The sequence below is a fragment of the Aptenodytes forsteri genome, unplaced genomic scaffold (assembly GCF_000699145.1).
Source record: "Aptenodytes forsteri isolate BGI_AS27 unplaced genomic scaffold, ASM69914v1 Scaffold156, whole genome shotgun sequence".
In the NCBI taxonomy this organism is placed as follows: Eukaryota; Metazoa; Chordata; class Aves; order Sphenisciformes; family Spheniscidae; genus Aptenodytes; species Aptenodytes forsteri.
The window spans coordinates 417,053-431,874 of NW_008794166.1; the positions used below are offsets into that span (position 1 = coordinate 417,053).

The 14,822-nt window shown below is 44.8% G+C and overlaps 1 protein-coding gene across 1 annotated transcript in view; it reads right to left on the reverse strand.

Moving 5' to 3' along the window:
- Positions 1–10,227, reverse strand: part of RBM6 (RNA binding motif protein 6) — a 56,862-nt gene extending 46,635 nt beyond the window's left edge. The window contains exons 1-4 of the mRNA XM_009281126.1: positions 10,115–10,227; positions 6,589–7,927; positions 5,721–5,810; positions 4,666–4,735 (exon numbers count right to left, since the gene is read on the reverse strand). Of these exons, the coding sequence (XP_009279401.1) occupies positions 4,666–4,735; positions 5,721–5,810; positions 6,589–7,927; positions 10,115–10,158 (1,543 nt within the window). The 5' untranslated portion in view covers positions 10,159–10,227. The remainder of the gene's footprint in view (positions 1–4,665; positions 4,736–5,720; positions 5,811–6,588; positions 7,928–10,114) is intronic.
- Between the last annotated feature and the right edge of the window lie 4,595 nt (positions 10,228–14,822).

Consider the following 14,822-nt stretch of genomic DNA (forward strand, 5'->3'; position numbering starts at 1 on the left):
TAAAGAACACAATTTTAAATTTCAAAGGCTTCCTGAAATATTTCCTGAAACCAAAGATTCACTGTTCTGATATACAAGACAGACCGCACTTGGAGGAAAAAAAAAAAGCACCTTTTAAAGGTTTATCTAAGGGGCTTATTAATATTTAACAGGGCACCAACGTGGCAGAGCTTAGTGAGAACAAGCAAGATAATCCAGTTTCTTCTAGGACTTGGCCAAGGCAGTTTAAGTTTAACAAAGGGAGGGATAAGGGGGGCAGTTCCAAGCACCACATAAGGGTCAGGTCTTGGGAAATGAAACAAAAAATAAATGCTAGTGCAAGAAGATGGCTAAGCAAGCAATAAATTACGTTTAGTGCCAATAGTACTTGCTAAAACAAAAGCTTTTCAAAATGGAGCAGGCAGCTGCCATTAAGCAGCTGCTAGGTTAGTTACATTTTCAGGTTACACTACATTTCCTGCATGTACCTCTACCACAGGAGGATGCCTGTCCTTCAGCATCTGCCACCTGTATCCATGTGGACACCCCTCTGGCCCCAAGCATTACTGCTGTTCAGAGAGCTCCTCCCTGCTCCAGTCATCCCATTTCCATGGGTGCTTTGCTCCTCAGGGGTGCAGAACTGCGTTCCCGCATCCCCACCCAGGGTTCAAAAGTGAGTATTCAGAATGGTCAGAAGAGGGTTAACAAACCCAAATCTCCCGATTTCTGAAGTGCTGCACTAATTTAGAGGGTACATAAAGGGGCTGGGGTAGACCTCACCACTCCTTCTGATTGCAATCCAGCTCACCTGCTCCCTCCAGGTCCGCTTCACAGAGCTCCTCTCTGCACGTGCTGCTCTCCATCTTGGTCAGTGTGTCCATTCTCCACCAGGCTCTCCCAGCCCAGCAAAAACACCTCTCGGTTCCCCAGATGGGCTTGTAGAGTGAGCTAGAAGAGCTTCATGGGCTGCCAGCAATTTCTCAGGCTCGCTTTCCCTGAACAGCTTTTCCCAACTGCTGGTACTAACGCTAACATGAATCCTGGTTGGAAAACACGTTCCAAGCTTGTCCCACCGCAGACCGCGTCCAGGAGAACAATTTGAACAGAAGGCTCAGAGTACGCTTCATGTTTTCACTTATTACTTGGACATCCTTGCAGCATCTTTTAAGGGTGAACGACTCATCATAAGCAGCCCTTTAAGATAAAGATAGCTCTGTGTGCTCTCTTCTCCAGGGCATACGTGTGTGTTCAGCCAAAGAGTTCTGTGCACATCAGACACTCAAGATGGTATCTCAGACTTTGCTTATGTTTGACATTAGTCAGGAAAGTAGAAATAAAGCTTGATGAGAATCAGGCAGGAGGTAAGTCTAAAATATGATCAAAATCAAAACCAGGACAAGGTCTGTTCATGTTAGATTCCTCAAAGTTCAAAAGGTATCGGTTTCAAGTTCTGGCAGTCAGCACCAACACAGGTGCACAGACAGTAACAGGAGAATGACAGACACCATGCCACAAGTAGCCTGGTGCTGTTACACGCTGCACTAATAGCTCCACAGAGGGAGGCCCACACTGTAAAGCCACATGAAAGCTTCGAGCCCAGTGAGCAGAGACAAGTACCTGCAGATGGGACAGGGGGAGCTCACAAGCCGTTACTGACAACCCCTTCTCAGAGAGCTGCTGACAAGTCATCACCACTAGCATCTACCGAAGCAGCAGTACATCCACGGCGCTGCCTCCGCACGAGGCAGCAAGAGGCACCAGGAGATGTTGCAGACTAAATCAGCTGATGGTCTTTGAGAAGATTCCACTATCACCTCAGGGTTTATTCTTTGTAATGATTAATTGAACAGACATGACCAAACACACTTGAAAAGGCAAGCTGAAATATAAGCCAACAATCTAATACAGTTATTTCTGCCAAGGCTTACATATTACATTGGAAGAAGCCCTCTTCCCCCCACAAATCGATTTGATACTTTCAGTCTGAACATATAGGCATCAATTCAAAAATCTAGCTGATGGAAATTACAAGTTAATGTTGCATAGAGTAATACTATGAAGTCTGACTGGTATTTTATCATTGTCTGTAAATATCTGCCTTTTTGATTTAAATAGAATTACTATGCCACCTCTTAAGGTCTCTGCTTTCACTACCTTGTTGAAAATCTAGACACTGTTTCAGTCTGTGGGCTTCAGAGACAAAATAATCTAAAGAATAAACAGCTCGAATGCATACCAAAATCACACCAGGTATATTAAGAACAGTGTTTCATGCTCAGCACAACCTTCAGTGAAAATACGCTTCCCTTAGCACATACACAGTGTATAAAAAGAAAGAGCTTTATAAAAAGAAGTCGAGCTGCTTTTTCCAAGAAAAACCAACCATGTATTTTCCCCCAAAACAGAGGGAGTCTTGTGAAAGCTCATACAGTGGAATCATCATGTTGAAGCTGCTGAGATAAGCTTTATGATAAGTGTTATCTTTTTGTGAAACTGATCCGAACCCCACTTATTTTGAGTTAATTGCATGTTATTTGTTATTGTTGTTATTGTTCTCCAACAGCTGCAGGCATTCTTCTCCCAAACACACTCAACATGCCTACTCATGATTAATGTTATTTTTAACATTTCTGGACAGCACTCAAAAATATACAACCCACTCAGACAGGCTTAGCATGCGCTCTTCTGAGCCAGGCTGCCGTCGTGCCATTGAATACAGCAATGCAGTCAGCAGGCCCAGGTGTATCCGCGAGACATTAGTAACCCAGCAAGTTTGCTTTTAATTCTTAGGAATATTTACATACACACCCCATCATAAAAGCATTGTTTAGCCCATGACTGGCCTCTAGTTTCAAACAGGCTTAGCTTTTCAGAAGTTAATATGAATTCCATGTCACACACTTCTCTATAGGATGACCTAATGTGAAAAGCTGGATTAAATTTACTAAAGCTTCTAGTTACCCAATTTCAAGAAGTTATTTTCACAATTCAGGAAGCTTTTATTGTCCTAGACATATCCATCTTGCGTAAGAAGGATCAGAAAGCTGTTTAAATTAGCAGCTGCATTTGCAGCCTCAGGACATAATGCAAAACAAAGTCTTTGGAGCATCCACGTAACCTAGAATAATGCTACACTGCTTAAATTACTGGTGTTGACTGGACAGGGTTAAACAACAGCTTTAAATAGCTCATAAAATATGAGCTAATTTTAACTTCATTCTTTCCCTCCCCACAATTGCCAGAAAAACTGATAAAAAAAACCCCAAACAACTTTGCAGCTGAGGAGACAGACTGAAACAATGCAGCTTTTAGAGAGACAGCAGAAAACTGCAACCCTCGTATTACATGTGACCACCAGCAGATACTAGGGCTTCTGCACTTAACAGTTCTCTAATGAGGGCAGTTAAGTCCTAATAACGTACATGAGAAGAGACTTATGAAGAGATTCCCAGTTCAAGTTGATTTATTGCTGAAAAGTGATGTGTTTCAGAAAAAAAAAACAACTGACAAATCACATCAGCACGGGCAAAAAAAAAAAGTATGTTGCAATTATTGGGTTGCAGTCAGTGTTGTGCGGGTGACGACAGCCATGCTGTACTATGCTTAGAAAAGAGGAAAGGAAGCAAGAAAGACCCACTGTTGACAAGCCCTGCTTGTTGGGCCAGACCAGATTATGCGACACAGGGATGTTCTTTAGTTCAAAGGTTCATGAGAAGATTGTGAAATCTCCTTTGACAGCTTCCAGAAACAAAAATATACTTGAGAAATACCCAACTGCCCCAGTTTCTCTCCCCAGCTACTAAACACATAGGAAGCCTTTATATAATGTATTGACACCAAGAATTCCAGCTGCTTCACATGCAACCCGTACCGGTAATAAGGAAAAGCACTGATGAAGGTAGAAGCCACTGCTTCCCTAGGTTTAAAAAAAAATAATAAAAAAAACGGTTTCCAGGTATTTCCTACCAGTATTATCCAAACCAATCCCCGGGACTCACCCTGCATTTCCTACCATCGCACATCTTTGTTCCAGTACAACTTTCTCACAAAGCAGCCTTGTAAAATATTTCTTTCTTCAGAATCCTATACATACTGATCAGAAGTACAGCAAAACTTTATTCTTTGAATGAGGAAGAGCATCCAGACCCAGTATTTGGATATTTGCTTATAAAACTTACTTTTTCTTTTTTTAACCTGTCTTCGTATCTAAGAAGGGTAACAGTTTCATGTTACCGAAGGGGAAATGTTAGGATGTATCAGGTTTCCTGAGGACACTGTTTGAGCAGGACATGTTCCACAGTAAGACCATCTCAGAAACAAGATGTAGAACAATCCAAAAGGATTTAATAATAATTTTTAAAAATCCATTGAGGAATTAACCTGCTGTCCCATGTCAGTATTGGCTTTACTCTTGATGGCTATTAGAACAGCCTTACTGTTTTCCTGCTGCTCCTACATCTCTCTCTAGAGGCACCAGGACACATGCTTTACCTCTGAAGTAGCAGTGAGCACAGCCATCAGTTTTGAAGACAAGAGGACAAACTACAAAAGTAAGTGGGCATTGTCATTCGAATATACCTGCAATTATGGTACCAGAGACTTCAACCAAACTGCCTAAGTGAGTATCGGTGTGAAAAATACCCTTTTGTAAACCTGAAACCAGAAGCACTGGAAAAGCATTCTCACCTGAACTGTAATCTTTCAGTCGCAAGTCCTTCACAGGGGTCCCATCAGGCCCTCGGAAAGCGTTGAGAATCTACAGGAAAACCAAGACCCGCTTCAGTCTCCAAAATCAAACCTCGGAAAGCGAAGCACTTGCTAACGTACATTTCTCTCTCCCCAGGACTTCTTTTCCTTCTAGGTTAACTCTGTTACAAACTGACACATTTTCCTGATTAAACTCCAGCAGTACCTGTGAACTGTTCATTGAGTTTTGGGAAGTATTTCTGGGATTTGTTTAAATAAGTGAGTACCATTTACACCACAATTCAACTGTGCAAAGGTTTATCACGCTGGTTTCAGCCAGACAGTTCACCTCTGATCCTTATTTAAGGTCAGAGATGTCTTACTACTTTTAAGAAAATCAAGGGACATGGGGTGACTGTTCTGAGTCTTATCATCTGATGGACAAAGTTTCTGTCATAAGTTCAGTATCAAGCCTCAGAAGCTCTGATCATCACAGCTAACCCTAGCAAAAACTGTTGCACGTAGGGGTTCTCATGTCTGGAACTGCCACCAAAAAAACCCATCCTGATTCAAAGCGGAAGCTTGTGGAAAGGGAGCTTCTTTCACCTTGTAGCCTAGATTATTTTTTGTTTTTTTACTAAAATCAGCAGTAGCAGCAGACATCTTTTACATCTTTATAAGATCCCATTTAAGCCATTTCAAGTAACTAAGAATGAACAAGTTCACTTAGACCCTATACATCTTCTGAGCCCAAAATATAACAACAAAGTAATAACAATATTTGGGATATATAAAGCAATGCTGGAAGTAAGGCATGTCAAAGAGAGTCTGGAGTCAAGGCTTTTAGCCACCAACAACCCACATGTGACTGCAGAAAAACTCATCACTTCCAGACCCTCCAAAAACCAGAATAATCAGATAAAAAAAATAACATTGCAATCACTTCTAAATCTGGATTTTCCCTGGGGAAAATCTGAACTACATTAACCAGGCTTAAAAATGGTACATTTAGAAACCCTTGATAGAAGTTTTTGGATGAAAGACATCCCACTTACATCATCCTTTGTGGCAGTTTCGGGCACTCCTCCCAGCCGAATGAGCTTGCTCGGCTTCATATATTTGGGACAGGTCCGGTAATCTTGGTCCTTGAGTTCACACAATCAAGATGGTTTTTACAAATGAGACATGCTAGCTCTCAAGATATGCAAACGGTAACAAAATAAAGCAGGGTATGATTCAAAGGCAAAGGCCCATAAGCAGACTGGCTCAAATCTTTAACCGCAGCACTGTTTAAAATTCAGAGAGCTCTGGAGGACTTGTATTACTAGCTTCTTATGCTCATTGAGCTGTACAGCGAGATCTAGGTCCAGGAAAATAAAACAGGCAAATCACCTCTCTCTGCTTTCCAGCAGTGGGAGATTCAAATTCAACAGTAGTTATTAACTCAGGAGTTACCATTACCTTCAGATTTCAAAGTTAACTCTGAAGGAAAACAAAGCATGCATGAGAACAGCCGTGCTGTTCTACACAGGCCCACCCAAGCCAGTAGCTGCGCTCTGGTAGTGCTCATAAGCAATGTCCAGAAGAAAATAACAAAATAAGTTCTTCTATATACTACTTCCCCCCAACATCCTCCCTCTGTCTGGTCATTTTCAACTTGGGGACTTTCCGAACCAAATCTGGTTCTACGTATTTAGCAATTCTCAATTGCTAAATTGCATTTCTCTTGAGAAGAAAGTACTTCTGAGATAGAAGGGGTGCCCATTAAAACAACCTGGAGCTTCTCTGGATGATCTCAGAGAAGAATGGTGAACTAGGATAGAACTGAAGTGATGGGATATGAACGGAATACTCCTTCCCAGCTCCTTCCATTCTGTGGCCAACACGCATTTAACAGAAACATCAATTGACAAAACCACCTACCTGAAGGCTCTTATAGGGCCTAGAATCTTTGCTGGGTTTTCCTTCTGAAAAGGACTTGCCATGTTCATAATCAAACATCTGATGCCCTGGCAGCCGGTGATCCACATCGCGATACTCAATGTTTCGGTAGTCAGTATCTTGCCTTCCAAGGAAATCCAGGCCACCTTCACCCTTTAACCCAAGATCAGAATCGGATCTTTGCTGCTCCCCCCCAGAAAGCTGCTGCTGTTGCTGCTTTTTAGCAAAGGTCTGAGGTTGCTCCTCTTGGTCCTGAAGAGTAGGAAGCGGTCCACGGCTATTTTGGAAATTGTGTGAAGTGTCATCTTCAAGACCCAATCCGAGGGATTCCTCTTCTCTGGCTGGTGCTTCTGAATGTTGAAATTCTCCTTTTTGGCTACCAAAGGGAGCTCTATCTAGACCAAGTGCAGACTCCTCTCTCTTGCTGGCGCTTAAACCAGAGCCCTCTCTTTCTGCTAAAGGTACAGTAGATTGGTTGCGCCTAAAATCTACAAGGCTTTGATCCACGGGAGGCATTTCCCTATCTGAAAAGTCCATAGGAGGAGCCACATCTCTGCTCCTAAAATCCTGATCAGACCGGGACCTGTGCCTATTTCTGAAGTCTGACGATGGTGCATTTCTGTTTCTGAAGTCCAAATCAGAGGTGCCCACACCCCTGAAGTCCAAATCAGGTACATCCCTATTTCTGAAGTCTGAATAGGAATGCTCTCTGCCCCTGTAGTCTAACTCAGGCACATCTCTTGCCCTAAAGTCCGAATGAGATCCATCTCGACCTCTGAAGTCTAGATCAAAAGACCCCCTTCCCCTGAAGTCTGATGGAGGTTCATCTCTGCCCCTGTAATCCATATTATGTGCCTCCCTATCCCTGTAGTTCATACGGAACGTCTCCCTGTTCCTGTAGTCCACTGAAGGAACGTCCCCACCTCTGAAGTCCATAGGTGGCCCTTCTCTCTCCCGGAAGTCTCCAGAGTACATATCCCTGCCCCTATACTCAGAAGAGGGTGGCTCCCTACCTCTGAAATCCATCTGAGACTCATCTCTGCCCTGGAAGTCAGATGGTGGGAAATCTCTGCCCCTGAAATCATGGTGCCCCTCCCCACCTCTGAAGTCACTACGTGGTCCATCTCTAGCTCCAAAGCTGAAAGAAGGTTCCTCTCTGTTGGCAAACTGAGGATTGAGGAGGCCTGTGAGTGCCTGGATATCAAAAGGAAGTGATTCTCTGCCAGAGAAGTTGCCAGAGTGTCTTTCTTGAGCAAGACTATCAAGGGAAGGAGGATATTCCCTGTTCCACCCGGGAGCAAACCTTTCTTCTTGGCTCCCACTGTAGAAATAAAGACAGTATTATTCATAACGTGCTTAGAGTCTGAAATCTACACAGCAGCACATTCTTCTCTAAACTTTTATAGAGTTGTGTAACAGTCTAAGATCCGCAGAAGATATTGATGTTTGGCAGTTTAAGATGAGGCAGCATACGACAGATGTGAGAAAGTAAACTTGGGTGCTCCCATTTCAGCACAATTTCCAGAAGCACTCAACAGGGAATACCTGCAATATTAATGGGTTAATGATGGTAGCAATCCATGTAGTCCTGCACTGCACACAGCTCTGCAGCTGTTCAAGGTTCCACCAGCTGGTGCGTTTGTTCATTAGCATCACCAGCACATGCCTGTGAGGAACCGCTTGAGCTTAAGCTCTCCGGGCAGTATTACAAAAGGCTAACTTAACATGTCATCCTGAGGCACGTAAAAGCAGAGGTTACCAAACATGCTCTATTAACATACTACAGAGACTCATTTATGCCTCCTCGTGCTGGAGTCTAAACTGGCAAAATGCTGAAAGCTATCAGTTCAGACTTCGAGGATGCCTCACAGGAATATGCCAACAATCAATGTTCAAGATGACCCTGTGCTCGTGCCTCCAGGCTGGCTGTCTTACACCGAGTTTGCAATGCTACAGCTACGACCTCTCCTGATATCTGCATAAAACCACTCAGTAAGAGGTTTCCTCTTAAGACAGTTTTTCAAAACCCAGTGAGGTGGTTTTTCTGAGATGGAGCTACCTGATTTTTCATCTAAGCAAGGCTCCAATACATTTTTAAAAAAACAGAACAATAAAATAACAACACATTTTAAAATAACATCAAATGCTACCCAAATCAGTGGACATTTCCTTAGCAACTACAGCAAGTCATGCTCTTCTTCGAGTTTCACTACAGAATCACTCACCAACAGAATGCAAGATGACATCTGCACAGTTAATCAAACCACATACAGATTTCCTAAGCTACACACCCCTGTTTCACCACCACATAGAACAGTAATTAAAACTTGGTTCAAGGTTAGAATTCCCCACCCAATACAGTAAAGAACGATGCCAATAAAATCCACTTAAAAATCAGCAGAACAGCACTACTGATATCATCACAAAACACAATCACACTCCTATCAATACCATTAAGACATGTTCTGGAGGATACTGGTTTTCGTAGCTCAAATGTCATCAGCTTTCTCAACACATTACAGTTGGACAATGACTTGAAGTATTCTTATTGCAGAAACCTAAGGTATGCCATGAAGAAGTACCTTTATCATGCTGATATTCAAGTAACTGAGGTGGACACGTGAGCAAAGGATGAAAGAATTCTGCACAACAGAGGAAAACCCTAGCTCTTGGTGCCTCCATTTTCTTTTTTTTTTTAATACCCAGAGCCCTCTTGCAAACACAGGGCCTAGCAACAACCACAGGAATATAAACTACAAAAAATATCATGCTGTGCAGATCCAGTCGCATACAAATCTTTAAAACAGTTCCAGTGACGTTCAAAAATGTCTTATAAAGGAGCATGGCCAAGAACATGGGGATATATGATCTACTTAACCTCATGGAGAGAACTAAACTCTCAAAGTTTTCATAAAATCCTGTGTCCAATGGAAGTGCCAGTATTTCTGAAGTTAAGGCAAGCACCGTGGTTGAAGAGAATCAACACCACACTATCAGGCACTTCTCTTCTAGGTCTTAACAGTGCATAGCACCAAAATCCATATGGCATATCATCACCTTAGCTTACAACAGCTAAACTAAGTATCACTAGAAAAGGTGGTGTGGAGAAGGAATAGAAATACTAAAAGCAGCTGTTGTTAAAAAAAAAAAAGAAATGAAAAGAACTTCACAGAAATGCAGAAAGTTACACTGTCACTTAACTTGCCTATTCTTTGGCAATCACACCTAGCTCCACGCGGGCCTCAGAACTTTTACCAAAATAGAAAAGCAGCTGTTGTTAAAAAAAAAAAAAGAAATGAAAAGAACTTCACAGAAATGCAGAAAGTTACACTGTCACTTAACTTGCCTATTCTTTGGCAATCACACCTAGCTCCACGCGGGCCTCAGAACTTTTACCAAAATAGTCTGCTTACGGGAGGATGTGCAGAAATACTGACAAACAGAAAGTTCCTATGGCTTATTGTATTTAAGAACGTTGCTGAAACAAACTGTACATTCAAATCCTTACCGAAAAGACCCCATTCTGTTCCCTTGTCGATGGTCTCCCCACATTTTGATCTTGTCCGGTAGGTTTCCAGAAATGGTTAACTCGCTCTAAGAACACCAAGACAGCACAACCTGTTGAATAAATAACATGACAATAAGCCACAAGGCAAAGAATACACATCACGCAAGAAAAACACTGCTGGTTAGGAGAAGGGGTGTGTGGAACATCTGATCAGGATCCACAAATACACAAGACCACACTGAGGCATGAATGAATTTAATTGTTGCATTGCTCCACGTTCAAATTTGCAAGCGTCAAACGACTTCTGAAATCAAACTGTCAATATGGGTGGGCAAACAATTTGATATCTGCTTTGATTAACGTAAAGCTTTCCAACATACTGTGCTGTCTGACACTATTTGGAGTGCAGCTAGAAATGTGAGAACACTACAGTCTATAAACAACAAGGACCGTTGCCGAACAACAGTTTGCAATTAATGTTTAATCCAAAATATTTTTGCCAAAAGCTCTTTGCTGTTCAAGGAAACGATCACTACTATTGGTCTACTATGCTTACTTTGCCCTCAAAAGTATGTAGATAACAGAGCAGGCTTTGCCAACAAATCATTACAGGCACTGTTCTCCAACGTTGCCCTCATCAAGCTGAGCGCCACAAATAACACTTGCCTCAACAGAGATCTAAAATTTCATCCGCTTCCTCCCACCAGCGGAGAAGGTGAGGATTTCCTGGCGATTGCCAAAGCCAGGACTTAAAATGGGAAGTACTTCCGTCTTTCCCAAAAAAACAGGTTGCAGCAGAGCGTAGAGCAAAATGATGTAGCTAGCAACCTGATGGTCTCAAACCTGCTCTGGCTAGTCCAGCTGCAGCAGTTCAGGAGGGCTGCTGTGCCACCAGACCGAGGTTAGGAGACTTGGGGCTCGCGTGCTGCTACAAAGCAGCTCAAAAGCAGGATTAAACTAACTGCAGTGGTTAGGTGGAACAGAAGACGGTACAGACAGTCACCGCCGGGCCTGGCTAGAGCAGCTAACGTCAAAGAAAAGTACACAAGATCCTGTTTCTTCTCACTTCCAAAGGTCAGCACTGCCATACAGGTGGCAAGTCGACAGAGCAGGTTATGACAGACCTTGCACCAGGGAGCAATTCCAGATGCCGCTCCCGGCAGCCGCCTGTGCCAAGGAGCCAAAGGGAGCTGCCCTGCCAAGAGGGAGCACCCGCTCCTGCCGGGGTCCATCACCAGCTAGTGAACGCTCACGGGGGAGCCGGGGAGGGCAGGGCCTGGCAGGCCTCGGTATGCAAGGGTGTGGAGGCCGATGAAGGCAACCTGTACAACCACCGCTGATCCATCCGCCTTAACGCCATTTCTAAAGAAACGGGTTCATTCAATTGGCCACTCAAGCCTGAGAGCACTGGTCTGCTCACGTTTCACATGGCTCTCGATGCAACAAGCACCTCCCTGGTCCCAAGGATTTCCTCCACAAGCTCTATCATTTTTTCTTTCTCAGAGGTGAATCTAAGAGAACTGACACTGCACCCTCCCACAGAGAGGACAGGCGAACGGAGATGGTTATGGCAGTCATCATTAGGGTTGGCTGTCATCAGCCAGTCCTTTTATCTACGATCTTTTGCAGCCTGCAGACATCTGCAGACCTGGTGTTTCTTGTTCTTCCCTTTTGGATTTCCTCCCCCACTCCAGTTCTCATAAGTCAACAAGCTTACCGATGCTTAAAAAAAAAAATCCCTTGCCAGCTGGGAACTGTTTGGACATAATATTCAAATTATCAGTTGGGGAAAAAAAATACCATTTGACTGATATCAGGCCTGGCATAGATCAGCTGAGCCATGCAGCAACATCCATGACTATGAGGTCACGGTTCAATAACACGGGGAGCAACACTGGCTCCGACAGTCCCCTGTTCAGCCTGATACGATTTGCTCCCTCTGCTCTGCCTTTGGCAATGCACAACGTGTTAGTTGTGCCAGCTTGTGCTTTTCTGGGTCTGCACCACGGGTGACCCTCCGAAAAGAGTTATATTTAACCCAGGTCATTTCAGCGATACGGTTTACTACACAGCCCCACAAAACAAGGTGACAGCAAACTGCAGGACAGGGACAGAAACTTCTTAGACTGGCTTCCACCAGCGCCAAGATCTCCTGAAGGTACGCCCTGCTACAACTGCTCCAAAAGATGCACGCTGTGATGAGATGCCGTCAGGATTTACCCTTCAGGTAACAGCCAGCTCAGCTCCCACCTCCCTGCTCACAGGCAGGTGCTGGGAGGCGGGTCAGTGTGAGCAAGGCTGTTTGCCAAAGACACACCAACAGAGCCCCGGGGCTGGGGCCAGGCCAGCAGCAAAGCACGGCAAAAATCCACCCTCAAGTGCTAGGAATTATGCATCAATTAGTTTTGCCATACCTCAGTCACAACCACACATCTGAAGGAGATGGCAACAAAGGACGTTTCAGAGTGACACAGTAACGCAGCTGCAGAACGCACAATGTGGTCCAGTTACTCACAGAGCCCGACTTAGAGTTCTTTTAAGACAACAATTAGCTGTTACAATTATACTGAATATTCAGGAGGGCCGATATGCATCCTGAAAGTATGCATTTTATTTCCCTCCTCCTCTCCCAGCTGGCTCTGTTTCCTGGTGGCAAAGCCGCAGCTCCAGTGAAGACAGAGGAGGTGAGTCTCAAAGGAGGGGAAGCTCTTTTGTGGTCTTAGTTCCTCCAACGACCGGTGATCCCGCAGCCCTCCCAGCAGACAGGAGAGACTGATGGAGCTCCGGATGCTCCCTGGCAATTACACCCAAGGACTTCCTCAGGACCATGCCCCCCCAGCGCACCCCCAGACAGCCCAGCGCCTGGCACTGCCGCTCAGGGGACATTCCCGGTTCTGCTTTCCAAATGCACGTGCCAAGCCTGACGGCAGATTCTTCTGGATGTCTTATTTCAATTTACATCTACTACGGTAAAATAATGGCACTGTACATCAGAAGCATGCAACTGAGCCAGACTAAGAGGCCGGCCTTCTTAAGGAATAATTAAAGATTTCTGGCAAGGGGCAGAGTGAGGAATGCCAGCACAGTCCTCGAGCATCTCCTCACTGACTTACACCCAACTTTGCAGCTTGTTTTCCAAATCTGGGGGGAGAGAGGAGAAATTGGTGACGGATTAGGCAAGGTGAAGTTTCAAAGAGACGCTATTTTCAGAAAAATACTCCGATACTCACAACTTCTCTCCAAACAGATTTTGCCAAGGCTGCCAAGACTTGGTATTTATAGACCATGAGGAAATCAAACACATAACTACACACAAGACTACGCTCAAAGAACAGAGGAAGTAATTTGCTGCAGAACAACTCTCTGCGCCCAGTAAAGTTTTTGTAAGGCTGAAGAAAGGAAAAAGCCTCTGTGAAATTCAAGTACTACAGGAGGTACAAAAGAAAACGTTTCCCCAAGCTACAGAAGCTGCAAGTAGCCAAGAAAGCCTGTTATTTCCAATGTTAAAGTTGAAGATGTCTAATCCAGAAGTGAAGAAATACCAAAACCATGTAACTGAAGTTTGAAAGCGAAGGGAGAAAGAACCTTTTCAGCTCTTCCGGGTGTCAGGCTGGAGGTTTTCACTTAAAAAAAAAAAAAAGGGATGTGTGTGCTTTTCAGTTGTATGATGCTTTTAAAAACACGTATTAGAAACAGTCCAGTGAATTTCTAAACACACACACACACACCCATTACTATCCTGACCTCGCTTGTCCCAAAGGACTTCACGAGTGCATTCCCAGCTAGGGAGTGTTGGAAGAGACTTTCACACCACCAACACCCTGCTGGGATAGGAAAGCGGATTCCAGCTTCAGCAGGATTTCCAAAATTAATACCACACACCAGCAACAACATCAAACTCTTGTGGTGCCAATTGTTTTAAAAAACAAAACATGAGAGCTCGCTGTTATTACTGCCAGTAGTTCACTACCACTGCATTACCACTTCACCAGCCTCCAGCACGAGCCGGGCCACTTTCTGCCTGCACCTTAGCCTCTGTTTACAGTCCAAAATCCCACTCAGCCCATCACTGAGCCTTACTATCAGCAAACACACCCCCAGCCCCGCACGCCAGCCCTGATCACCTTTCTCTACATCCCAGCATGAATCCAGCCCATTTTTTGTCCATCTCTTTTAAAAACACAAGTGTTCTGAGACACTGCTCATGGAAACGCATACGACATGGTGTGAAAGAAGCCCTAATTTTGATCAGGGCCTCAGAATAACACAGAGATACCCAGAAACACCACAACCACCGACAACGACACAGACAGCAGGCCCCAACGCTCGGCGCAGCCGTGCAGGACGCCCCGTGGTACTCCTGTACCCCAGACCGAGCTGCCCAAGCCCGCGGCCCACATCCCACAGGGGCATGGGGCTCTGATGAGGAGACTGAGCCCGCAGCCAGCTGCGGGGCCATGCCGGGGCACGGAGCCCAGACCTGCTTCCTCACAGCTCGCAGCCGAGGCAGCCCCCAGCCTCGGACTATCCCCCCGTCGCGGGTGACCCCAAAAGAGACACACACCCCCTCCTCTATCCTGATGGACTTCACAGGAGGAACCCCCTGCTCCTCTATCCCAGGTGGCTCCTAGGAAGGACACCCCTCCCCCCTCCCCCGCACGCTCCCCTACCCCGGACAGCCCCACGGGAAGACACCCCCCCATCCCGG